Source organism: Physeter macrocephalus, chromosome 5, assembly GCF_002837175.3.
Source record: "Physeter macrocephalus isolate SW-GA chromosome 5, ASM283717v5, whole genome shotgun sequence".
Taxonomy (NCBI): domain Eukaryota; kingdom Metazoa; phylum Chordata; class Mammalia; order Artiodactyla; family Physeteridae; genus Physeter; species Physeter macrocephalus.
In genome coordinates this window covers 89,069,895-89,096,457 of record NC_041218.1, presented here as the reverse complement: position 1 = coordinate 89,096,457, position 26,563 = coordinate 89,069,895, and the positions used below count along the sequence as shown (strand labels likewise).

General features: G+C 41.9%; 1 protein-coding gene across 6 annotated transcripts in view; it reads left to right on the top strand.

Moving 5' to 3' along the window:
* NAPEPLD (N-acyl phosphatidylethanolamine phospholipase D) overlaps positions 1-26,563 on the top strand; it is a 110,683-nt gene that overhangs the window by 61,882 nt on the left and 22,238 nt on the right. For 2 of the 6 annotated variants that reach the window (XM_055085061.1, XM_007129461.4), the window contains exon 2: positions 22,278-22,584. In XM_055085061.1, the coding sequence (XP_054941036.1) occupies positions 22,294-22,584 (291 nt within the window). In that variant the 5' untranslated portion in view covers positions 22,278-22,293. Of the gene's footprint in view, positions 1-2,998; positions 3,356-3,807; positions 3,841-3,951; positions 4,015-4,098; positions 4,110-22,277; positions 22,585-26,563 lie in introns of those variants that run through there. The other 4 variants (XM_024115946.3, XM_028490156.2, XM_028490157.2 and 1 more) reach the window with 4 other exon arrangements.

The following is a 26,563-nucleotide window of genomic DNA, read 5'->3' as shown; positions in this document are numbered from 1 at the left end:
AGGCCCGCGTACCGCAAAAAAAAAAAAAAAAAAAAAAAAAAAAAATAGAAGTTAGCTGCCTTATTGCTTTTCGGAGTTATCTATAGATTCTTAATGATCATGCAAATTTTGATTTAACTGGAGGTGAACTCAGTAGTTAACTGAATTCCACAGGTGCTGCTATAAATACACAATGAATTAAAGTCCTCTAGTAAGTAGTCACGCTGTGCTCTAGTCCTCTGTGCCTTTAGGCCTGGAGCTGGGAGAAGAAAGGACAGTACTGATTGCAGAACTCACTTTACAGATGAGCTATTGTGCTAAAATTGGTTTATATGTGGTTTCCCAGAAGTAATTTAACTAACATTTTGTGCAGTATTTAAAATAAGCTCATTTGGGACTTCCTTGGCAGTCCAGTGGTTGGAATTTCACCTTCCAATGCAGGGGTTGCGGGTTCGATGCCTGACTGGGGAGCTGGGATCCCACATGCCTCGCAGCCAAAAAAAAAAAAAAAAAAAAAACCCAAAACATAAAACAGAAGCAGTGTTGTAACAAATTAAATTAAGACTTTAAAAAATAGTCCACATCGAAAAAATCTTAAAAAAATAAATAAAATAAAATAAGCTCATTTAATACTAGTCTCCAGAAATGTTACCTTGGCCACCAGCCACTTTAAGGGAACTGTGTAAATTTGCTCCTCTTCTTTACAGCATTAATTAACATTTAAAAATGAAGTAATATTAAAACAAATTCAACTGAGTAAATTTTAAAGATCTTATAGGCTTTTTTCAATGATACATGAATTGGGCAGCATCTCATTTAGCAGATAGAAAGAAGCTCCAAGGAGTTGTACCAAATGAAAGACCTTTACAGGCAGAAGGGAGTGGACCAGGAAGTTATAATAGCAGAAAGTGGATTGGTTGTGACAGGTCACTTTCCTTTAGGGGATGGCATGGGTCTATCAGGCCGATTAACTAGTGCTGACCAGGTGATTCCTGATTGACTGGTTTAAGATTCCTGTTCTGGGAGAGGCTGACATTCTGAGTCTCCATTTGGTGATGTGGAGCTTAGCCTAAGTGACTTCATTTTAGGCCTGTTTTAACACTGACAACTTAAAAGACAAAGTTATATGCTGAAAGCCTGACTTCCTACGGGTGGCATAAGAAGGAAGGACAAATAAAACCCAGTTCAGCAGGTCAGGATCTAAAATTAAACCATGAGTGAAAGGCACAGCTTTCATTCTCCTCTGTACTGTGAAGCAGGGCAAGCTAGAGGTTTTACCTGGAGTGATAGAAATTGTTTTACTAAACAGCTTTTCATTGTCTAGAAAAATTAAGCTTTGGAAGTCAAGTAGAAATTACAACACAATCCATAAAGTTTATGTAGTAAACTACATAAAAGTTTATGTTTAGAAAGCATAAACATTAATTAATACAGCTTCAATTATGATCTCTGTGTTGTACTAAAAGGTTATTCATTCCTCCTAGACTTTCCTGGTCTACATAAATGTGCTTATCAAAAGCACCTGCTCTCAGTGAAAAACAAGCTGTAAACATTTGTCTCCATTTATCTGTAAGTTTGTGTAGAGAAGAGTTATCAAGCGAACGTTTCAAATTGCTTCTTAAACATAATAAGCGAATGCAATGCATGAGCCTAGGCAGTTAATAAGCCTATTCAGAAAAAAAAAAAGGCTGTAAAAGACATTCTTGGGACAATCGCACAAACTTGAAACTGGACTGAACATTAAATGGTATCAGGGAATTGTTTCCTTAGGTGTGCTACCGGTATTGTGATTGAGGCGAATGTCCTTTCTTTAGAAGAGGCAGGCTGAAATATTTAGGGGTGATTGATTTTTGTTGTCTGCAATTCATTCATACTGTGTAACAAAAAGGCATCTCTATTTTCTGTATGTTTGAAAATCATCATAAAGAATTCGAGTGAGGGGAACAGAGGGCATCTTTTTAAAGTTCCTTAGCCAAGAGCATTGTGAAGACCTCCTGAGCTAACAGTAGCTTCAATTTACAGTTTGGGTTTGTAGCGCTGTGTCTTTTTTTCCTGTTGCACCTGAGGTACCACTGAGTGAGTGCAGTCTCAGCCCAGCCCACGAGCAAGCAGCTCTTAATCACACTTAAGTGAATAAGATTCAGCAACAGCTGCAAGCTACCCTGAGGGGGTAAAAGTCCATACCTGGCATAATCTTCTTTACATTCCTACGCTATTACACTGGCAAGGTCACTTTCAAATTGCAAAAGTTTGGTTTGTATTTTACACCAGTCTTATCTGCATTCGCAGTCCCAGACAGAGGGCATTTCTTTCTGGCCCGTGGACACACCCACGAGGACTCTTATAGAGGAATCTCTTTGCCCAACCACCCATTGTTGAATTCTATTTCCATCTGTCTATACTTAAATTACTTATTGAAACAGTAAATTTCATCCTGCAGTTCAAAAAGGAAAACCTGGGAAAAGCTGGGAATCATGATTTGGTGCTCTGTTGTCATCACCCTGAGATTTTTTTTAAAAAGCAAATTTAGATGAGAACTGTGTATACCAGGAAGCTGTGACATCTTTTTAATAGTTAATGAGCACAGACCGTGACAAGGCAATGCTTTCCATGAATATTCAATACCTAGTGTACACACTTCAAATTAGTTTGGTTTCTTCGCTACGGGGCTCCTGGCACCATAGGTTGTAAGTATCCTGCTACCAGGTGCTGGTCTACTACGATCGCGCAGGCCACGAGAGGCCACCAAGATCCCATTTAATTTTAGCAACTAGGGTGGGTGTTCTAGAAGGTGTTCACGCGATCTGAAAGTTAGCTTCTAGGTCTAGGACAGGACAGCAAGTTTGGTGTCAGAAGGGCTTGCGCACAGTGCGAGAGGCATGGGCCCGTTCAGGAAGGGCAAAAGGTGCCGCGGCGCCTCCTGTAACCAACAAGGCCTCGGCGCCGGGGGTTGGGTTGGGTTGGGTGGGGTGGGGCGCGGCCATCTTGGTAAAGGCCTGAGCGGTGGCCGGCGCGGGGCTGACGCTGGCGGGGCTGCCAGATTCGAAGGACACAATGAGTGAGTGACCGGACAACGTGGAGCGGAATCTAGCTCGGCCAGGGCCCCGCGCGGCGTGGGGGCGCCCGGTGGGCCTCGGATGAGGCGCCGGCTCGCCCCCAGGATGGTGAGGCGGCGAGCGCTGAGGCGCTGCCTGCAGCTCTTAACGCCCTCGGCGGAGCCGGCGCGGCGGGGCCGGGGGCGGAGGAACCCGGGTGCTGGCCACCGTCGCCCCTTCCGCTGCGCTGGGGCGCTGTGTCCGGGGGCGCTGTGGCCCGTAGCCGAAGAGCAGCAGCAGAGGCGTCGGCGGCGCGCGCGCCTAACCGACCATCGCGTCAGGTGAGCCCACGCTCCGTGCCCACCTCCCTGCCCAGCTCCCTGCCTCCCTGCCCCCGCCCCCGCTAGCGCCCGCCTCCCTGCTCCCCGCCCGCCGCTAGCGCCCCCCCGCCGCGCCCGCCTTTCCCCCCTCCGCCCCCCACCGCCTTTCCTTCGCCCGGCTCCGCTTGCTTTCTCTCGGTCTGTGGGTGGAGCGATCTGCACTCCCCAGCTTGGGGCTGCTTGGACTCTTCCGCGGAGTAGAGTGGAATGTGGGTGGATTCCTGCTCCCGAGCCCTGCCTCATCCCAAAGATGCTGCACTTGTGAGTGGCAGGGATTCGTTTGAATTTCCGCACCTCACGAGGTGCGGAGCCCGCATCTCTGAGGCTGCCTGGATGAAGAGCCACATGATTTTTTTCGTTTGGGAGAGTAGCCGTTTCTGGGATTTGTTATAAGTCCAATCTCCTTTGCAAATCACGAGGTTGCATCTTCACCGATTGGAATACATGTGGGTGTATTTTTTGGTTGTATGTAAATGAGTGGGTGGACAACTTCCTTGGAGCAATTTATTTCTGCTTCACCTGTAGTATTTATTTCTAAAAATCCGTTCCACCAGGTTTCTCCCCTTTTATCTTGAAAACTAACCATGGAATGGAAATGAAGAGCGAAAGATTGGAGCAAGGTGCGGTGAGGTGGTGGAAGCCGGCGCTTTCTTGAGTTTTCTGTTCGGTGGTCGTTTGTTTCAAACTGAGTATTATTGCAGGCTTTTCAGACCAGGTATTCAGATAGTTTTGTTTTTTTTTCAGCTGTAATCCTGGTAGTTGAGATAAATACGCTTATACAGGCTTCTGAGTCTGAGATGCATCACATCTCAGTTGAACCTGGAAAATATTGAGTATGAGAAAAGTTAACCTTCAAAAAGTAGCTAGGTTTTCCGCCTTGTCTTTACTGCAGTTGTTCTATATATGTTGTAATATGACTCACCTGGTTTACTTTGGCTAATTAGCATCAAGTGTTTGCTATTTGATAATTCTGATTAAGTTATTGAGAAAGTCATTCCTGAGATACAGCTCTCTGGAAATTAAGAAATAATTTCCATCTTTGTTAAGAATGGATATCTAGCAGTTCCATTTCTATTTTCAGTTTCATTGGTTTTGATTTAGCCGCAGACGTCGATATCATTTAGAAAGAAGTTATGTAATCTTTAAAAAGATTACCTATTTCCCACAGTAGTCTGATTTTGTTGCAAGAAGATTTAGATCTGCTGGAGAAGAAATTTAGGGCCTGTTTAAAGTGTAAGAGAGATATTGATTTCAATTCAAAGTGTTTTAAGTTAACTGAAGATATTGTCGCAATTTTCAGATTTTATTTCATTACATTCTGCAGGCTTTCCTGCTGCAAGAATTTCATGTCTCCAAGGGATGAAAATAGTGTATTTCTCATACTCTTATTTTCCTTCACAATTTCAAATTATATTGTACAGATTTCATATTGCAAAATTTAATTTTTAAATTAGTTATAAATGACTGATATTTTAATACAAGCATTCCGTCATAGGGTTTTGGTTTTGGTTATGCTTTAGATGATACAGTCATCCTGTATGAAAAGGGTATTATGTTACTTTGAGTATTAGTGAGCTTGGGAAATTGGGGACATTTTTAAGAACATGTTGTTCGTGTTTCACAAAGTACTATTTGCCTTTAATTTTGTTGTTTCATTCTGCTTTTTCATCGTAGTGGTAGATAGCTGTAGTTATGTTTCCGGGTTGGCGAGGGTAGTGTCAAAATAGCTTCAACCGAGGAGGTCAGCGGAAGACCTGGACCAGCAATCTCGGTCCTTGTGATAGCATGCAAAGAACTGCAGACTACACTTAAGGGCTTAAGCACAAAGCAGAGTTTTATTAAAGCATAATTACACTCTCAGAGGAAGAGCGGGCTGTTTCTGCGAAGTGAAGCCAGGAGCTCCTGTGCAGGCTTAAGGGTGTTTATAAGGAGCGCTCTGCGAGGAGGCGGGGCGCAATCGTGGGTGAGTGACAGGGTGTCATTATTTGATTGACAGTCCCGAGCTAGGTAACAAGTTCCTTATTGCGCATGCCCTTACCCTTGATTCGCTAAGAAAAGCCCAAGGTGGGGGGCGGCAAAACCACCTGCAGATTTTATTATAATGACGGTATAATGAGTTTGGTTTACTCTAGGTTATACGCCTGTCTAGTCTGGGCACGCACAGCCTGGGGAAGTCCCCTTGTGTTACTGTGCTCCCTCGTTATCAGGATAAATTGCTCGCCACACGACCACAGTTTCCGCGTTCTGGGTGGAGTCGGGAGGGTCCTCAGATGGTCGGGGTGTAATTCCACTAGTCCCCTCTTTTCGCCACTGTCACCTCCTTGCTGCTAATGTCTAACTACCTAACAGATATAGTGGGTTTTTCCATTCCATTCTGCTCTTTTTTTTTTTTGTAAAGTAGAATATGGCTGTAGCTGAAGGACTGTGTTGATCTGGGCATTTTAGAGTGAAATGCATACAAGTAAAAAATGTTTTCGTGGGCTTCCCCGGTGGTGGCGCAGTGGCTGAGAGTCCTCCTGCCGATGCAGGGGACACGGGTTCGTGCCCCGGAGCGGCTGGGCCCGTGAGCCATGGCCGCTGAGCCTGTGCGTCCGGAGCCTGTGCTCCGCAACGGGAGAGGCCACAACGGTGAGAGGCCTGCGTACCAACAACAAAAAAAAAAGGTCTTTGAAGTATTACTGGGGAAATGGATTGAGCACATAATTAATGGTTAACGAGCACCTTTATCCCGAAGGCCTGTGAGGGCAAATGTAAAACTGGCATTAAAAAAATCACCCAAGAAAAAATAAAACAAAATCACCCATGTGATTTGCAGCATGAGAGTCAAGTAATGTGCTATTCTAACTGCTAGAATACCAAAAAATTCTGCCTATCTATATCTATAGTGCTTTCCTTGACTTGTCTTGTGAATTTAATAACCATTTATTGTGTATTTAAATTTTTTTAATACTTTATTTTATTTATTTTTAACATCTTTATTGGAGTATAACTGCTTTACAATGGTTTGTTAGTTTCTACCTTATAACAAAGTAAATATTTTATTAACAGACTTTTGTGACAGATTATGTATGAACTCATATATCCCCAGGGGCAGTCTTGTTATGTCAGAGATAGTCTTTTGCCAACTCAGCTGGTTAAATAATTTATTATAACATTATAATTTACAAAGCTCTTTCAAGTATTCTTGTATATATTTATATTTACTTTGGTTTTAGAGACGTACAATATGTGAGATTATTAATGCCCTTCCACCGATGAGGGAAACAGGAAACTGAGAGCCTGGGAGATTTTAGTAATTTACCCAGGGTTCCTTAGCACAACAGCCCTGGCCTTTGGCCCAATACGCGTATACACAGCTGCTGCTTGTTAGAAAGGGGGGGACCAGCTGAAGCCAAGGTAAGAGTGGTTGGGATAAGCAAACTTTGGTCAGCATCACAGCCATAAGCTGCAGCCCTAAACCTGTTGGTTGTGAATGGTAAGTACCATTGGCTATGGGGGCACAGGGCTGGCATCTAGATGGATCAGCATAAATTCAGAAATGACTGAAAATCAACTCAGTATATGCCTGCTACCTAGAACAATTCACCTTTCCCCTCAGGGGCAGCAGATTTTCCTGTTTGTCTAATTTGAGGGCCTTCCCAGATTTAAGGGACAGTAAAAAATGCCTGTAGACTTCTGTGGTCCTCTGTAATCTCTCTCAGTTATAAGAACGAAATGGTCAGAATATAGAAAAACCAGGCTTCCTCATTGTTCTGGCACCCCTCAAAATGGGCAGACACTTGATTTGCTTATAAAAGATCCTGTTGCTAGGAAAACTGGACGACAGCAATAATTTGTTTTGAAAGTTGTTTTCTGTATTTTGAAGGTCCTTCAAACTACAAAGATGTTTGTTTTCTTTTCAAGTTACTGTGTTGATTCCTTTGGCTTGTTTAGAGAGTTCATGCAAAGTACTACTATCTGTACTGTGCTATTCTGTGACTGAAGTAAGTAATGATGGTTTAAAGAATTTCTGAGCTCGAAGTTCTTTTTTAAACTTGAGGCCAGTTTATCTGTTTATGAGCTAAACTAAGTGAAATACCCACCATGAGGTGAAATGTATCATTTATCTTCCCATGCTGACCACATGCTCTGTTGGTTCTAAGTGTTTCTAGGCATAATTCAGGTGAGAATATGGCTAATCAGCAGTCCAGGCTCCATCACCAGACAGAGCTGGACCCTTGGAGTGCCATGTACCTCTCTGCCCTGACTTGCTTCTCCTGTAAAAGAAAGGGGTCACAGAATGATGACTTGGGTCATGGAGTGTTAAAGTTAGAAAGGACCTTCCTATGTGGCTGGTCCAACCGCTTAACTTACAGGTTTCCTGTTTCTATTTTTTTTTTTTTTGGCTGCGTTGGGTCTTTGCTGCTGTGCACAGGCTTTCTCTAGTTGCGGCGAGCGGGGGCTACTCTTCATTGTGGTGCGCGGCTTCTCATTGCGGTGGCTTCTCGTTGCAGAGCACGGGCCCTAGGGCGCGCTGGCTTCAGTCGTGGCTCGCGAGCTCTAGAGCACAGGCTCAGTAGCTGTGGGACACGGGCTTAGTTGCTCTGCTGCATATGGGATCTTTCCGGACCAGGGCTCAAACCTGTGTCCCCTGCACTGGCAGACAGATTCTTAACTACTGTGCCACTAGGGAGGTCTCTCCTATTTCTACTCTTGCAAGAGTTTTTAGCCTCTCATGATGCCACAAAATTGAAACGTCAAAATTAGACTTTTCCACCATTTCACAGAGATGAGGTACAGATCTTCCTGACTTACGATGGGGTTACATCTTCATAAACGTGACTGAAGTTGAAAATATCATAATTTGAAAATGCATTTAATACACCTAATCTATCGGACATCATAGCTTAGCCTACTTTAAGCATGCTCTGAACGCTTACATTAGTCCACAGTCTGACACAAAGCCTATTTTATAAGAAAGTGTTGTATATCCCATGTACTTTATTGAGTACTATAGTAAAAGTGAAAAACAGAATGGTTGTAAGTGTATGGGTTGTTTACCCTGGTGATTGCTAGCCAGCGACCCCAGTCACCCACTGGGAGCTGCGACTTGCTGCCTCTGCCCAGCAAGGGAAGAGAGTATCTTTTGCTCCACATGTTACTAGCCCGGGAAAAGATCGAAATTCACAGTTCGAAGTAGTGTTTCTTCTGAATGCGTATCGCTTTTGCACCATTGTAAAGTCAAAAAATCATAAGTTGGACCATTGTAAGTCGGGGACCGTTCGTACTTTAAAATTCTTACTTGAAAGTCCATTCCTTTCTTATTCTTTCCTCATATAGTGTCTCAATTTTATATGTAGACGAACTGTCTATCGTGTGTAAACGTACGCGTGCCTTTCGGAGCCCATGTTTTAACTGGATGAATGTGAATGCTGGAGCGCGTATCGAATATCATCACAGAAGAATTTGACAAACGTATGATGTTCTCGGCAATATTCTCTCGGTTAAGCATGATTATGTAGAGCTTTATAATTTCTTTTTGCTTAGCTGCCCAAGTATCTTAAAATCCTGCTTTATAATAAAGCTCATCTCCAATTTAGTATACACTGCCCACATTTTAATACATTTTGTTGAAGGCATTACTATGCATATATATGGTACCCTGAGGTTGCAGAGTGATCAATCTTTCAGGTTTTCCCAGGACTGAGGGCATTCCCAGGATACAGGACTTTCAGTGCTAAAACTGGGAAAGCCCCGAGGTGTTGATCCTCTTACCTGAAAGTGTCTCTTCATTGGACTTGATTAAAAATTCTTCCAGCTGGAAGGATAAAATGCCAGGTGGTTATATGAACTGGATGAACTCAAAGGCATCTTTCCAAGGCAAGGAAAATATCTTCAAGGCCCCATGTATATTTTCTGTTTATATGACTGAAATATAGGACTAATTATTCTTTTCTGTGTAAATTTAAATGAAAATAATTTAGCAATTAAATAGGATAGTTACATCATTTGAAATCGCCGTGTAATATTAAAAGGGCAATTATAGGGCTTCCCTGGTGGTGCAGTGGTTAAGAATCTTACCTGCCAATGCAGGGGACACAGGTTCGAGCCCTGGTCTGGGAAGATCCCACATGCCACGGAGCAACTAAGCCTGTGAGCCACAACTACTGAGCCTGCGCTCTAGAGCCCACGAGCCACAGCTACCGAAGCCTGTGCACCTAGAGCCCGTGCTCTGCAACAAGAGAAGCCACTGCAATGAGAAGCCCATGCACTGCAATGAAGAGTAGCCCCCGCTTGCCACAACGAAGACCCAACACAGCCAAAAAATATATACTAAAATATAAATAAATAAATACATTTATAAAAAGGAAAATAAGGAAACTGGTATTTATTGAGTGTCTACTAAGTGCTTTTTACTTTGAAAGGGGAGAAAAAAGACATTGGAGAAAAAAGACATTGTTGAAAGCAAGAAAGGCTAGCCTTGTCAGTGAGACCATACTGTTGGCTGTATGCAACTAACTTTAGAACCTAGGTATCTGTTTAAGATAAAATAATTGGATTTTCCTTGCATATTCAACATGATTAGTGGAAAGAGCATGGATTTTGGAGTCTGATCAACTTGGGTTGGATTTCCAGGTACAACTGTTAACCAGCTTTTTGACTTCAGGTAAACTGTTAACCTCTGTGAACCTCTGGTATGTGGCCTGTGATGTGAGGATAATATCTATCTACCTTGAGGGAATGTTGTGAGGATTAAATGAGATAATGAATGTGTATAAAATGTCTGACACATACAAGTGCTCAATAAGTGATATACCTATAGCAGTCATGTGTGCTGCTCTGTGTACCCATGTTTGGATTAGGAAGGCTCTGTTTTTGCATAGTTACCGTGTGTGGTTTTATAGCTTCCCTAAACTTCCAAGTTATGGTCATTGTATCAGTTAGGATTAGTTTGGGGAGGTCCAGAGTTGCAAGGTCCAGGCTTGGTACGTGGCCTCTGTCTGAAGTCCTAGTTCTCTATGCCATTCCTAGAAGTGGCCATGATCCTCATGGCTCAAGATGGCTCCAGGCAGCAGGATGCAGGAAGAATCCAGAATGCCTCCCTTTCCCATATAAGACTTCTGCTTCGATCGCATCGGCCATCCCTAGCTGGAAGGTGTGGAAATGTAGTCATTAACTGGTGCAGAGCTACCCTAAGTAAAACTGGCATTCTGTTACTGAGGAGAAAAGGGGGACTAGATTTTATGGTAGGTATCTTCTGGTCTCTACCACTTTGTCACCACTTTACCACCATAGAATTCAACTACTGAAGTATTCCCTAAGATTTTTCAATTTTTATCTCCATAATTAGTAGACTTAGTGGGAATGCCCTTTGTTGAATTTTGTCTCGTTGTCCTTTGGTTACTTTTGCTTCTCCTGTAATTTTATTCCCAGCAGATTCTCTCAGAAACAGTTAACTCTGTCTCAGTGAAGAGTGATTAGGATTTAAGCTCCTGTTCATTTATTCAGTCAATAAATAGTTATTGAGCACTCATGATGTACAGGCTGCTGTGGGTTATTATAGACAATGTCAGTTATTACTGAGTGTGGTTCCTTTTTTTTTTTGGTTTGGCTTCCTGGGCCCACAGAGTTGAATTTGTGACTCAGCTGGACTGAGTGGAAGCCTCTGATCTATCAAACTTTATCCTTAGCAGTGGAGTCTTGCCAGTCCTAATACTGTGTAGCCATCTTGAGGTTAGGCCACCTTTATAACTTGGAGTGCAGGACAGGGAGGAAGAGTAGGCTTTATTGTTGGCAGCTGCTCTGCTAGCATAAATTCTGGGGTACCAGAAAGTCCCTTTGGTCCTTCCTAAATGCCTGTGCTACCTTCATGCCAACGGCTGATTGAAAGTAGTGGTTCTCAACCCTGCCTACATATCAGAATCACCCACAGAGCTTTTAAAAATTACCTGGGGAATCCCCACCTGACATTTGGATTCAGGAGCCTCCAGTGTAGTTTAAAAAGCTCCACAGGTAATTCTGCTGTGCAGCCAGAATTGAGAATCACAGGTTTTTTTGTTTTTTTTTTAATTAACATCTTTACTGGAGTATAATTGGTTTACAATGTTGTGTTAGTTTCAGGTGTACAGCTAAGTGATTCAGTTATACATACACATGTATCTATTCTTTTTCAGATTCTTTTCCCATATAGGTTATTACAGAACTTTGAGTAGAGTTCCCTATGCTATAAAGTAGGTCCTTGTTGAGTATTTTATATATAGTAGTATATATATTGTTAATCCCAACCTCCTAATTTATCCCCGCCCCCTTCCCCTTTGGTAACCATAAGTTTGTTTTCAAAGTCTGTGAGCCTGTTTCTGTTTTGTAAATAAGTTCATTCGTGTCATCCTTTTAGAGTCCAACATAAGTGATACACGATATTTGTCTTTGTCTGACTTACTTAGTATGATCATCTCTAGGTTCATCCATGTTGCTGCAAGTGGCATTATTTCATTTTTTTAATGGATGAGTAATATTCCTTTGTATATACATACCACATCTTTATCCATTCCTCTGTTGATGGACATCTAGGTTGCTTCCATGTCTTGGCTATTGTAAATAGTGCTGCAGTGAACATTGGGGTGCATGTATCTTTTAGAATTATGGTTTTCTTCAGATATATGCTGCAAGAGTGGAATTCCTGGATCATATGGTGGTTCTATTTTTAGTTTTTTAAGGAACCTCTGTACTGATCTGCATAGTGGCTGCACCAATTTACATTCCCACCAACAGTGTAGGAGGGTTCTCTTTTCTCCACATCCTCTCCAGAATTTGTTTGTAGACTTTTTGATGATGGCCATTCTGACTGGTGTTAGGTGATACCTCATTGTAGTTTTCATTTGCATTTCTCTAATAATTAGCGATTATCATTTCATGTGCTTTATGGCCATCTGTATGTCATTTTTGGAGAAATGCCTATTTGGATCTTCTGCCCATTTTTTGATTGGGTTGTTTATTTTGTTGATATTGAGCTTCATGAACTGTTTCTATATTTTGGAGATTAATCCCTTGTCGGTCTCCTTGTTTGCAAATATCTTCTCCCATTCTGTAGGTTGTCTTTTCATTTTATTTGTGGTTTCCTTTGCTGTACAAAAGCTTTTAAGTTTAATTAGGTCCCATTGGTTTACTTTCATTTTTATTTTCATTACCTTAGGAGGTAGACCCAAAAAGATATTGCTGTGATTTATGTCAAAGAGTGTTCTGCCTATGTTTTTCTCTAAGAGTTTTATAGTGTCTGGTCTTACATTTAGGTCTTTAATCCATTTCGAGTTTATTTTTGTGTATTGTGTTAGAGAATGTTCTAGTTTCATTCTTTTACATGTAGCTGTCCAGTTTTCCCAGCACCACTTACTGAAGAGACTATCTTTCCTCCATTGCATAGTCTTACCTCCTTTGTCATAGATTAATTGACCATAGGTGCGTGGGTTTATTTCTGGGCTTTCTATCCTGTTCCATTGGTCTATATTTGTTTTTGTGCCAGTACCATACTGTTTTGATGACTGTAGCTTTGTAGTATAGTCTGAAGTCAGGAAGCCTGATGCCTCCAGCTCCGTTTTTCTTTCTCAGGATTGCTTTGGCTATTCAGGACCTTTTGCGTCTCCATATAAATTAAAATTTTTTTTCTAGTTCTGTGAAAAATGCCATTGGTAATTTGATAGGGATTTCATTTGCATTTCTCTAATAATTAGCGATTATCATTTCATGTGCTTTATGGCCATCTGTATGTCATTTTTGGAGAAATGCCTATTTGGATCTTCTGCCCATTTTTTGATTGGGTTGTTTATTTTGTTGATATTGAGCTTCATGAACTGTTTCTATATTTTGGAGATTAATCCCTTGTCGGTCTCCTTGTTTGCAAATATCTTCTCCCATTCTGTAGGTTGTCTTTTCATTTTATTTGTGGTTTCCTTTGCTGTACAAAAGCTTTTAAGTTTAATTAGGTCCCATTGGTTTACTTTCATTTTTATTTTCATTACCTTAGGAGGTAGACCCAAAAAGATATTGCTGTGATTTATGTCAAAGAGTGTTCTGCCTATGTTTTTCTCTAAGAGTTTTATAGTGTCTGGTCTTACATTTAGGTCTTTAATCCATTTCGAGTTTATTTTTGTGTATTGTGTTAGAGAATGTTCTAGTTTCATTCTTTTACATGTAGCTGTCCAGTTTTCCCAGCACCACTTACTGAAGAGACTATCTTTCCTCCATTGCATAGTCTTACCTCCTTTGTCATAGATTAATTGACCATAGGTGCGTGGGTTTATTTCTGGGCTTTCTATCCTGTTCCATTGGTCTATATTTGTTTTTGTGCCAGTACCATACTGTTTTGATGACTGTAGCTTTGTAGTATAGTCTGAAGTCAGGAAGCCTGATGCCTCCAGCTCCGTTTTTCTTTCTCAGGATTGCTTTGGCTATTCAGGACCTTTTGCGTCTCCATATAAATTAAAATTTTTTTTCTAGTTCTGTGAAAAATGCCATTGGTAATTTGATAGGGATTGCATTGAGTCTGTAGATTGCCTTGGGTGGTATAGTCATTTTGACAGTATTGATTCTTCCAATCCAACAACATGGTATATCTTTCCATCTGTTTGTGTCATCTTCGATTTCTTTCATCAGTGTCTTATAGTTTTTGGAGTATAGGTCTTTTGCCTCCTTAGGTACATTTATTCCTAGCTATTTCATTCTTTTTGATGTGATAGTAAATGGGATTGTTTCCTTAATTTCTCTTTCTGTTCTTTCATTGTTAGTGTATAGAAATGCAAGAGATTTCTGTGTATTAATTTTGTATCCTGCAACTTTCCTAAATTCACTGATGGGCTCTAGTAGTTTTCTGGCAGCATCTTTAGGATTTTCTATGTGTAGTATCATGTCATCTGCAAACAGTGACAGTTTTGCTTCTTTTCCGATTTGGATTCCTTTTATTTCTTTTTCTTGTCTGTGCCATGGCTAGGAGTTGCAAAACAATGTTGAATAAAAGTGGTGAGAGTGGACATTCTTGTCTTGTTCCTGATCTTAGAGGAAATGCTTTTAGCTTTTCACCCTTGAGTATAATATTAGCTGTGGGTTTGTCATATATGGCCTTTATTATGTTGATGTAGGTTCCCTCTGTGCCCATTTTCTGGAAAGTTTTTTTTATCATAAATAGGTGTTGAATTTTGTCAGATGCTTTTTCTGCATCTATTGAGATGATCATGTGGTTTTTATTCTTCAGTTTGTTAATGTGGTATATTGTACTGATTGCTTTGTTGATACTGAAAAATCCTTGCCTCCCTGGGATGAATCCCACTTGATCATGGTGTATGATCCTTTTAATGTATTGTTGGATTCTGTTTGCTAGTATTTTGTTGAGGATTTTTGTGCCTATGCTCATCAGTGATATTGGCCTGTAATTTTCTTTTTTGTGTGGTATCTTGGTCTGGTTTCGGTATCAGGGTAATGGTGTCCTCATAGAATGAGCTTGGGAGTGTCCCTTCCTCTGCAATTTTTGGGAATAGTTTCAGAAGGATAGGTGTTAACTCTTCTCTAAATGTTTGATAGACTTCTCCTGTGAAGCCATCTGGTCTTGGACTTTTGCTTGTTGGAAGTTTTAAATCACAGTTTCAATTTCAGTACTTGTGATAGGTCTGGTCATATTTTCTATTTCTTCCTGGTTCAGTCTTGGAAGATTGTACCTTTCTAAGAATTTGTCCATTTCTTCTAGGTTGTCCATTTTATTGGCATATAGTTGCTTACAGTAGTCTCTTATGATCCTTTGTATTTCTGTAGTGTCCATTGTAACTTCTCCGTTTTCACTTCTTTTTTTTTTTCTTTCTTTTTCTTTTTTGGCTGCACAATGCAGCATGTGGGATCTTAGTTCCCTGACCAAGGATTGAACCTGTGCCCCCTGCATTGGGAGCATGGAGTCTTAACCACTGGACCACCAGGGAAGTCCCTCCTTTTTCATTTCTAATTTTATTGATTTGAGCCTGCTCCCTTTTTTTCTTGATGAGTCTAGCTAAAGGTTTATCTATTTATCTTTTCAAAGAACCAGCTTCAAATTCTTTTATCTTTTCTGTTCTGTTCTTGTTTGTTCTTCTTTCTCTAGTTGCTTTAGGTGTAAGGTTAGGTTATTTGAGATTTTTTTTGTTTCCTGAGGTAAGACTGTATTGCTATAACTTCCCTGTTAGAACTGTTTTTTCTATGTCACATAGGTTTTGAGTCATCATTTTTTCACTGTCATTTGTCTCTAGGTATTTTTTGGTTTCCTCAGTGATCCATTGGTTGTTTAGTAACATATTGTTTAGCCTCCACGTGTTTTTTTTAGTTTTCTTTCTTTGTGATTAGTTTCTAATCTCATAGCGTTGTGGTCAGAGAAGATGCTTGATATGATTTCAATTTTCTTAGATTTACTGAGGCTCACTTTGTGGCCCCGCATGTGATCAATCCTGGAGAATGTTCCATGTGCGCTCAAGAATGTGTATTCTGCTGCATTTGGATGGAATGTTCTATAAGTATCAATTAAGTCCATTGGCCGAATGTGTCATTTAAGCCCTCTGTTTCCTTATTGATTTTCTGTCTGGATGATCTGGATTGTAGTTCTTCTTGCTTCTGGTGTCTGCCCTCTGGTGGGTGAAGTTGGTCCAGGGGCTTGTGCAGGCTTCCTGGTGGCAGAGACTGGTGCCTGCCTGCTGGTGGGTGGAGCTGGGTCTTGTCCCTCTGGGGGGCAGGGCCGTGTCAAGGGGTGTGTTCATAGGCGGCTGTGGGGTCAGGACGACTAAGCAGCGTGTCTGCTGATGGGTGGGGCTGTGTTCCCACCCTATTGGTTGTTTGGCCTGAGGCGTCCCAGCTCTGGAGGCTGCAGGCTGTTGCTGGGGCCGGGTCTCTCTGCCAAAATGGCGACCTCCACGGGAGCTCATGCTGATGAATATTTCCTGGGGCCTCCGTCACCAGTGTCCTTGCCCTCGCAGTGAGCCACAGCCGACCCCTTCTCCCCAGGAGACCCTCCAAGACCCTCAGGTAGGTCTGGCCCAGGCTTCTATGGAGTCACTCACTGCTTTGCCCTGGGTCCCAGTGCACATGAAGCCATGTGTGCACCCTCGAAGAGTAGAGTCTCTGTTGCCCCCGGGACTGTGTGGCTCCTGCACTCAGGCCCCACTGGCCTTCAAAGCCAAATGCTCTGGGGGCTCCTCCTGCAGATGCCAGACCGCCAGGCTGGGGAGCCTGACGTGGGGCTTAGAGCTCTCTCTTCTGTTGAAGACCCTCTGTGATATAGTAATTTTCCAGCTTGTGGGTTGGGTATGGGATTTGATTATATTGTGAAAGCACCCCTCCTACCTTCTTGTTGTGGCTTCTTCTTTGTCTTTGGGTGTAGAATATCTTTTTTTGTAGGTTTGAGTCTTTTTTTGTCAGTGGCGGTTCAGCAGTTAGTTGTGATTTTGGTGTTTTCGTGAGAGGAGGTGAGCTCACGTCCTTGTGCTCCGCCACCTTGTCTCCTGCCTGTGAATTCACCATTTTATATTTGCTCTCCTATCTTTAGTGAAGAAAAGGGTCCTTTTAATACACTGCTAGGTAACATAGCTAATGAAACTATTTCAGTTCATTGAAATGTCTGCACAGGGCTTTGCAGGTTAAAATTAAACTGTCCTCCCCTCCCTTCTCATGCAGTACAGATTTCCCTTGAGAATGGTGTTAACCCCACAGGCGTTTAGGAGACTGATGGGAGGGCAGATATGTCCCAAGCATGGGAAGTACACTGGATAATAAAAGACAGAATGTTCCGTGGGAGTTTCGTGCACAGTATGCATCGGCAAAGAAAATACTGCTTTGTTTTTCCATGAATTTCATTTTTAACTCAGTTTATTGACTTAACAACCAGTTTTGCTAAAAAGCTAAAGGAAAGCAAAGCAAACAGAAACTTTAATGTATAGTACTTAGGAGCACACTATAAAATGGTGTATTTTATCAGTTTTAAGACAGACATTTTATTCCAGTTTTAACATCACCCATATCAGGATGAATCATATAGTGCATGACATAATTATAGTTGATAACGTTTTAACTTTCTTAGTGGCACATAAAATAACTGCCTTACAAATTCATGGTGTCGTAAATTGGATGAAAATCAGTATAATGTAAAGATCTTCATCAAGTTTTGAACCTCCTTTTGAAACACAGGTTGTTGATAGTGTACATGTACTCATGAGTATGCCCCTCCCCTCGTGCTTAGTGTTGGCCTGAAGTCAAGGCAGAGTTTTCATTTAACATTGTTAACTTTGGAGACAGATACGTAACAAGAAATAACTGGGAAATCTGCTACATTTAAATAAGGAAACTCCAGCCTTGATATGTTAAGCTAGATATGTTTTCTGAATCTGCAAAGCTGAAAGCTAGTTAACATAGCAGGATCCAGTCTTCCTTAGTTCTAGTTTTCCTGTCATTTTATCTTTGATATTTAAGGATGACCTTTGTGAGATTGTTGCCATATCCACTACTGAGTGACCAGAAGAGTGATGTTTGATGTGGAGCCGTCTCAGGACCCAGCCCTCAGGCAGGCGAGCTGATGCTCCCTTGGTCTCGGGACCACCTGTTGACAGAGCCCATCATTGTGCACATTCACCAGCCGGAGTTCTCGTACTTTTCCTCCAAAGGAATGAGTCCAGGTTGTCACAGTTCAGGTTATGTCTTTCTGGTTTCTTCCCATCATCTCACACTTAGAGTACGCAGTGTGAAATGGTGCATCATAGAGCCAGCATTTTGTGCTGTTGTGAACAGATTTTGTGGTCATACATAATCCTGTGAGTATCGATCTTCATACGCTACTTTCTCCTCCCACCCCAAGAATATTTTAAAAAATCATGTGCAAAAGCCCTGTGATGGCAAGGTGGCCCTGAGGCGGGAGCATGATGCATTTGAAGAAACAGATGAAGGGCCTGTGTTTGGAACAGCGGAGAGTGTGGCCGGGGCTAGAAATACACACCCTCATTCTGAGAGTAAAGGGCATCCTCTGGAGGTTCCCCACCACCCTTTTTTTAAAAATCAGATGTGCCTGTAAAAAGCTCACTCCTGAAGTCTGGATTTTGTGTGTGTTGCGCCTGGGGTATGTTAAGAAAGGATTGATTTTGGTAGAGACCTGCTCCCAAGGATTGACCAGGGTGAAAGCCGAAGTTAGTGGGAGTTAAGAAAATGGGGACCGTGTGAATAGACAACTTTAAAAAAAGTTTATTTTCCAGATAGAAAACAGTCACCAAACCCATTTTTCACTCTCCTTTCAATCTCCAGGCCCCTGGAAACCTCTCTGCTGTCTAACTTTCATCACCCCCAGAGCAACCTGGATCCCAGAGTCATCCATTTGTACTGGGTGTCAGTGCCCACTTCCTCTTGGATCCTTCCTTCCCTGTGGTCTCAAACCCTGCCTCAGACTCGCTGGGGCAGAGATCTGCCTTCTCCTCCACACTCCGAATATGTACTTACTTTCCCCTAATTCCCTTACTGGGCTAGTGGTGCTCCTCCCACTTTGACCCCCTCCCCAAACTGCCCTGCAAAGTGGCCAAAGTTTGCCGCCATCCAGAGACTCTCAATTCTTAGGGATTCAGCTTCTTTATTGTCTCTTGGAATTATTCTTTCCCTTCTCACTGTCACTGCCTCATCATCTTTTTAAAAAAAAATATTTTATTTACTTATTTATTTGGCTGTATTGGGTCTTAGTTGCGGAACGTGGGATCTTCGTTGCAGCACGCAGGATCTTTAGTTGCGGCATGCGGGATCTTTAGCTGTGGCATGTGAACTCTTAGTTGCAGCATGTGAGGTCGAACCCGGGCCCTCTGCATTGGGAGTGCAGAGTCTTAGCCACTGGACCACCAGGGAAGTCTCTGCCTCATCATCTTTTGACTGGGCTGCTCTGTGCCTCTTAGTTTTTCATTTAAAAAATGAGATCATAATACCTACCTTGAAATTTTGCTGGGAACGTTAATTTAAATGCACCGTATAAAACACGTAGCATAGGGCCTCGCTATTAGTGGATGTTTTGGGTTTCTTCTGTTTCCTACTAATTTATGTCCCTGGCTCCAGTTTTTAGGCACTCCCTTTTTGTTTTTAATTTTTTTAATCTTTATTTTATTTATTTATTTTTGGCTGCGTTGGGTCTTTGTTGCTGCATGTGGGCTTTCTCTGGTGGCAGCAAAGGGGGGCTACTCTTCATTGCAGTGTGCGACCTTCTCATTGCAGTGGCTTCTTGTTGCGGAGCTCGGGCTCTAGGCACCCGGGCTTCAGTAGTTGTGGCTCGCGGGCTCTAGGCACCCGGGCTTCAGTAGTTGTGGCACACGGGCTTAGTTGCTCCCTGGCATGTGGGATCTTCCCCAACCAGGGCCCGAACCTGTGTCCCCTGCATTGGCAGGCTGGTTCTTAACCACTGCGCCACCAGGGAAGCCCCCTTCCTTTTTGTTTTTATCCTGTGACCAGAGTTGTCTTCCCCACATATGCCCTTTTTAAGTACCTTTAGTGTTTCCCCATTGCCCGAGTGTAGCCAAACCTCCTTAATGTCACAGTCCAGGCCCGCAGTCCAGTCCCATCCTTTTCATCCCGTCCTTTACACCTTTACCACCTCGACTCTCACAAGCCTCTCTTGATTCTTATGTCCCAGGTACACTAGACAACTAGATGTTGTCTGAAAACCCTGAATTGACTTTTTTGTGTGGTTTTGAATCAGAGTGCCCTTTTCTTTTTCCCCCTTTATTTCTTGATTGTTTAAAACAATGAGCTAATACTTTATTATATATTTGGTAGAATTATTACATATGTGTGTTTATATGTATATGAATATTTATGTATGTGTGTAACAAATGCAAACAATCTCACACACTGTTTATCATCACAAGGGGCGGCGTGAGGTCAGCTCTGCCATCGGACATTAACTTGTCCAGAAGTGACTTAAACTCTCTAAACCTGTGTATTTTCATCTGTTAAGTGAAGTAAGGTTTAAATGGCTGGTCTCTGTTTCTGCCCTTTGTAAAGGCCTCGGCCTGAATGTAATTATGACCCAGGTAAAGCCATTCTATAAGAGGAACTGAGATAACTCTCCCAGATCCATTGCTTTCTAATAGAATTTAAATTATTTAGATGGTTTAGGGAAAAAAGAATTAGCCCTTGAGTGAGTGGCAAGCATTTTACAAACATTATTATGTCCTTGAATGCTTTGAAACCCCACTTGAGATAAGTAGGTATTTTACAGATGAGACAATTGAGGACTAGAAAGGTTAAGTCATTTGCCCAAGACATAAAACTGGTTTGGGCTTCCCTGGTGGCGCAGTGGTTGGGAGTCTGCCTGCCGATGCAGGGGACGCGGGTTCGTTCCCCGGTCCGGGAAGATCCCACATGCCGTGGAGCGGCTGGGCCCGTGAGCCATGGCCGCTGAGCCTGCGCGTCCGGAGCCTGTGCTCCGCAATGGGAGAGGCCACAACAGTGAGAGGCCCGCGTAACGCAAAAAAAAAAAACCAAACTGGTTAGCCTGCCTTAGCTGTAAGGCGGTGCCACCAACAGCTGTGCCTGAGCAGCAGCGGGTGCTTCAGCTTTTGTGAGCTGTGGTTTCTTAACACCTGTTTTTCTCCAGATCATAGACTATTTACTCCAGAAGGTTTTGGGGAAAAAAAAAAAAAAAAGTTCTGGTTGAGTGTACGTGTATGTGTACCTCATCCTGGGGTTTGAGTTATTTCCCTTTCTTCCTGGGTAATATTTCTATTTAAACAGCACTGTAGTCAAAAAATAATACTTGTTTCTCTGTTATTGTGCTTATTTTTCTTGGGGTTATAAAGAGTATTGTGTATTGTGTATACACAATACACTTAAACGAAACAGAAAGCAAACGTTTGTTTAACAGAATAGGAAGGAGATGAAATTCATGGAAGAAGAATGTATATTCTTACTGCACTGTTTCTCACTCATGTGTCTGGAATCCTGTATAGTCAAAAGCAAGGATTTCAGTGCCTTAAGTTAAGAGGTGTAAGTGGGCGTCGGAGCAGTGAAGAAAAGGGCAGCAGCAACCCCTCACGTTTGCTGAGCTGATGTATATGATGCATGTGATGATGTGCATACATGTATATTACATTTGCTATATACATTTTACATATGTGTTCTAAGTGCTTTACTTTACTTGCATTTGCTTTTTCAGTCCTCTCAATAACCCTTTGGAGGCAGGCAGTATTATTATCTCCATTTTACAGATGAAGAAATCAAGGCACAGAGAGGATAGGACACTTGCCTAAGGTCACAGAGCTAGGTTACATGCACAGTTCTACATCTGAGTTAATTCAAATTTGTATAACCACTTAAATACATTATTGAAATGTTTCTCAACTAATGTGTATCTCCTTTCTGGGGATTTGGACTCATTGTACTTTTTGGGGGGGCATTAGTAACAGATTGTCTACAAAGTAAAAATAACTAGGCCTAATGGGGTTATATGTAAGTCATTTGAATTACTGAAGTATCTTGGAGGAACTAAGATGATCCTTCTTCTTATGTTATTAACAATATAATACTTTAAAATGAAGGTATGAAAGTATTGGATTCATGAAGGTGCTTTTTTCTACAGAATGTCATTGAAATGGAAAATTTTCATATGTTTAAATGCTGGCTGGTAGAGTAGATTTGTTTTGAATAACAGCACATAAGGAATTTTTTAAAGGTTTGGCAGTAATAAGTAAAGCAAACACCTTTTCTATTTAGCAAGCAGTAATACTGGATTCTAAAATTGTATTTTGCAGGAAGAAAGTTTGAGCCTAATAGAGACATTGTTATAAGTTTGAGGAAATTTTTTTTGGTTAAGAAATAATACTATGTGTATGTTTTAATGTCTTTATGTTAAACTCAGTATATTCCCCCTCCCCCTTTTTTTTAGCTCTTCACGAAAGGACATGGATGAAAATGAAAGCAACCAGTCCCTGAGGACAAGTTGCCAATATCCTAAAGAAGCAGTAAGAAAGCGCCAAAATTCACGGAATTCTGGAGGAAGTGATTCTTCGAGGTTTTCCAGGAAGAGTTTCAAACTGGATTACAGACTAGAAGAAGATGTAACTAAATCAAAGAAAGGAAAGGATGGGAGATTTGTTAACCCTTGGCCAACATGGAAAAATCCCTCTATTCCAAATGTTCTCAGATGGCTGATGATGGAAAAAGATCACAGCAGTGTTCCATGCTCCAAAGAGGTAGCATTTGGCTTTTTGAGTGCTGCGTATTTGCTCTTAATATATGTATTACTTAACGTTGCTGTGAATTGTACTGTGACACTCCAGTTAGCTAATTGAGCCCTTTTGTATGATAAGGTTCTGGGGAGATGACATGAATAAGGTGCCTTCAAGTTCATAGTTGAGCAGCAAAGTACATGTGTGAATGACCAGCTCTGATCTGGTGGCAACTAGAAGTAGGAACAGATGCCTTAAAAATAGAGGAAAGGACGCAATTAATTCTAACTGGTGGGATTGGAAATGGCTTTACAGAGGAGGTGATATCTGAGCTGGGCCTAGAAGATAAAAACTATTTGACAGTGGTTTTCCAGGTGGATGATGGGCATGAGAAGGTCACAGAGGTGAGCAAGTGCGTGGCATGTTCCAGAAAATAGTAACCTGCGTTTTGGAATATGAATTATAAGGGTTAAGCCTGGAGCGCTTGGCTCTTCCTCCTTGGAAAAAGCTGCTAAAGTTATAAAAGAAATCGTCAAATAACCTACCACTCCTTTAAAAATTGGGAATAGGTTACTGGGCTTTCAATATGCTAGTTATACTTAGGATGAGACTGTTAACCTTTGGCCTGTGGTTTATGAGATGAGTGAGATTTCACTTCAGCAGGGAGTCGGTGGCTCCCAACGGCAGTAGCGCTTTTTTTTCCTTTCTTAGTTTCTTGCGCCTCGACACCTCCTGCCCCGCTTGGCCTCTCTTTTCCAACAACCCCTGTCCTGCCAGGCCTTGTGGGGAACTGAGAGATAAGGAACTAGACATTGGAAGTGGGTGGGATGGAAAGAGTGGAGGTATCCCCGAAGCGCCGACCTGCAGTAAGGCAGGAGGATGGGGAGTGGGTCTGTGGCGGTGGTGTTAGATCGTTTACCTTAGTAAGCGTGTCCACTTTTCTTTAAAGGATATGAGATTTTAAATAACCCCAAAAACCCATATTGTCACTTTGATGCTAAGGAATGTTCATAGTATGAATCCTAGTTAACAGAATTGAGTAACATGAATAATATTTTCCCAGCACTGTTTAAGAATGAGTCAGGATATTAATAGATAAAACCTTAGTGTACGTTTCAACTTTGTGGATGGGAGGAACAAGAAGATTTTATGTCTTCTGGAGAACATGGTATGAAGAGAAACATGGAGTCAAGCTGTGAGAAGAAGGGTTGAGGGCAGGAGGCCAAGATGGGTAGGTTACCTGTTCGGTAAAAATTCCTTCCTGGTTTTTGGGCCACAGTTTCTAAAAATACAGACGTAGTAATGGTGTCTTCAGTTTTCTTTCATTTCAAACAGGAAAGTGAGTGACCACATGAAGGCGGAAATACATCTCTGAACTCTGATGATTTGGAGATATTGAAGAAACTGGGTTCAATTTCTGAGAACTCACCAGGCCAGTTGTTCTTAAACTCCACTATTCTAGGTGCTAGAGACAGAGCCATGAAAAAGCAGAAAGGCAGCCTGGCCTCCTTGGGCCTTCGGTTTAATGGAAGAGAGACAATAAACAGATAAGAAAATGATGTGGGATACTGAAAGATGATTGGTGCCTTGAGGAATAATGAGGCAGAAAAGGAAGTTGCGGGGTGGGAGCTGAATTCTTTAATGAAGGGTAAGCTTTCTTTTTTTTAAAGGCAGGAGTTTTTTGTTTTTCTTTGCTTTTTATTTTAATTTTTATTTTATATTGGAGTATAGTTGATATACAGTGTGGTATTAGTTTCAGATATACAGCTAAGTGATTCAGTTGTACATACACATGTATCTATTCTTTTTCAAATTCTTTCCCCACTTAGGGTATTACCTAAATATCGAGTACAGTGCCCTGTGCTAAACAGAAGGTCCTTGTTGATCATCTATTTTATATACTAGTGGGTATATGTTAATTGTGAACTCCTAATTTATCCCTACCAGCCATGTTTCCACCCACCCACCCCCGGCAACCATAAGTTGGCATTCAAAGTCTGTGAGTATGTTTTTGTTTTGCAAATAAGTTCATTTGTATCATTTTCACCTTAGACTCTACCTTCAAGCTATATCAGATGACACTTGTCTTTTTGTGTCTGGCTACTTCACTTGATGTGATCATTGCCAGGTCCAGCCAGTTGCTGCAAATGGTGTTGTTTCATTCTTTTTTATGGCTAATATTCCCTTGTATATATGTACCACATCTTCTTTATGCATTCGTCTGCTGGTGGACAATTTGGTGGCTTCCACGCCTTGGCTATTGAAAATAGTCCTGCAATGAACGTTGGGGTGCATGTGTCTTTCCAAAGTACAGTTTTCTCTGGATATATGCCCAGGAGTGGGATTGCTGGATCATATGGTAGATTTATTTTAGTTTTTTAAGGAACCTTCATACTGATCTGCATAGTGGCTGTTACCAGTTTATGTTCCCACCGACAGCATAGGAGTGTTCTTTTTCTGTACGCACTCTCGAAGATTTGCTGTTTGTAGCCTTTTCAATGATGTCCACTGTAACTGGTACGAGGTAATAGCTCCTTGTAGTTTTGATGTGCTATGATAATGAGCGATGTTAAGCATCTTTTCATGTGCTTTAAAAAAACAAAACAAAACAAGAAAAAACCTCGTGAGTAAAATTTACCTCTGAAATGGGCTTATTGAAAGTCGGCTCTGTTTTGAATTCTCTTTCGATCACCTGCCACACTACATTTCTAGAGGGCATTGTTCATTTAAGCCTCAGGCCTTGTGAATGTGAAGTGCCCATAAGCACTGGTTTTAAAGTTGTCATTCCAGGAAACAAGGCAGCAGCATTTCTGGTTGCCCAACTCTGGTTACTCGGGCAATGAGAGGCTTAGGGAAAGTCCTGCTGCTGGGTTTTAAATGAGTGGAATGTGCCAGAACAGACACCCAAGGATTTGTGTCTCAGTACTTCCACCCTCTTCCCTTTCCCCCTGGGACAAATCCCAATCCCTGCCAAAGCGCTGTGCTGAGGGTGCTGGCGTCCATAGGTGGGGTGACTCTGCGGAAGGAGGCTGGAGATGGGAACCCTAGCACCAGGAGACGTGGGGACCAGGTGACTTTTCAGAGCTCTTCCGGCCCAGAGGGTCCACCATCCTTTGGCTGCATTAGGCTTGGCCTTGCTGTCAGAGGTCCATCGTGGATCTGGAGATTGTGGTCCATCCCGAAGGGATCAGGCACTGCAGGTCCAAGAGCTCATTTGCTGGCACATCCTTCCCAGCTCCCTAACCCCCATGACATCCAGCTTTTGGAAACCAAGGCTGCTCGGGCTCCAGGGATGTGAAGCTGCCTGGGTCCCAAGGCCCGAGGAGAATGTTGTAGGCATTTCGTTTTTGTTTTTGTTTTCTAATTTAACATTTAGTTTATATTGGAGTATTGTGGCTTTACAATGTTGTGTTTGTTTTAGCTTTAAGCAGCTTGATTCAGGTAAACAGACACATATCTACTCTTTTTCGGGCCCTTCCTATATAAGTTCTTTCAGATTGTTAAGTAGTGTTCCCTGTGTTAGACAGTAGGTCCTTGTTAATTATCTGTTTTATGGATATTAGTGTGCAGGGGTTAATCCCAACCTCCTAAGGTATCCCTCCAGCCCCACCTTTCCCCTTTGGTAACCATATGTTCGTTTTCTAAGTCCGCGAGTCTGTTTCTGTTTTGTAAATTTGGTTATTATTTGTATCAATTTTTAGATCTTACCTGTAGGTGATATCATATGCTATTTGTCTTTCTCTGTCTGGCTTATTTCACTTAGTATTGTCACCTTCAGGTTCATCCATGTTGCTGCAAATGGCATTATTTCATTCTTTTTATGGGTGAGTAATAACCTTTTTATGTTCCACATCTTTTTTATCCAGTCCTCTGTCAATGGATATTTTGGTTGCTTCCATTTCGTTGCTATCTTTTTTTTTTTTTTTTTTTTTCTTTTGTGGTATGCGGGCCTCCCTCTGTTGTGGTCTCTCCCGTTGCGGAGCACAGGCTCCGGGCGCGCAGG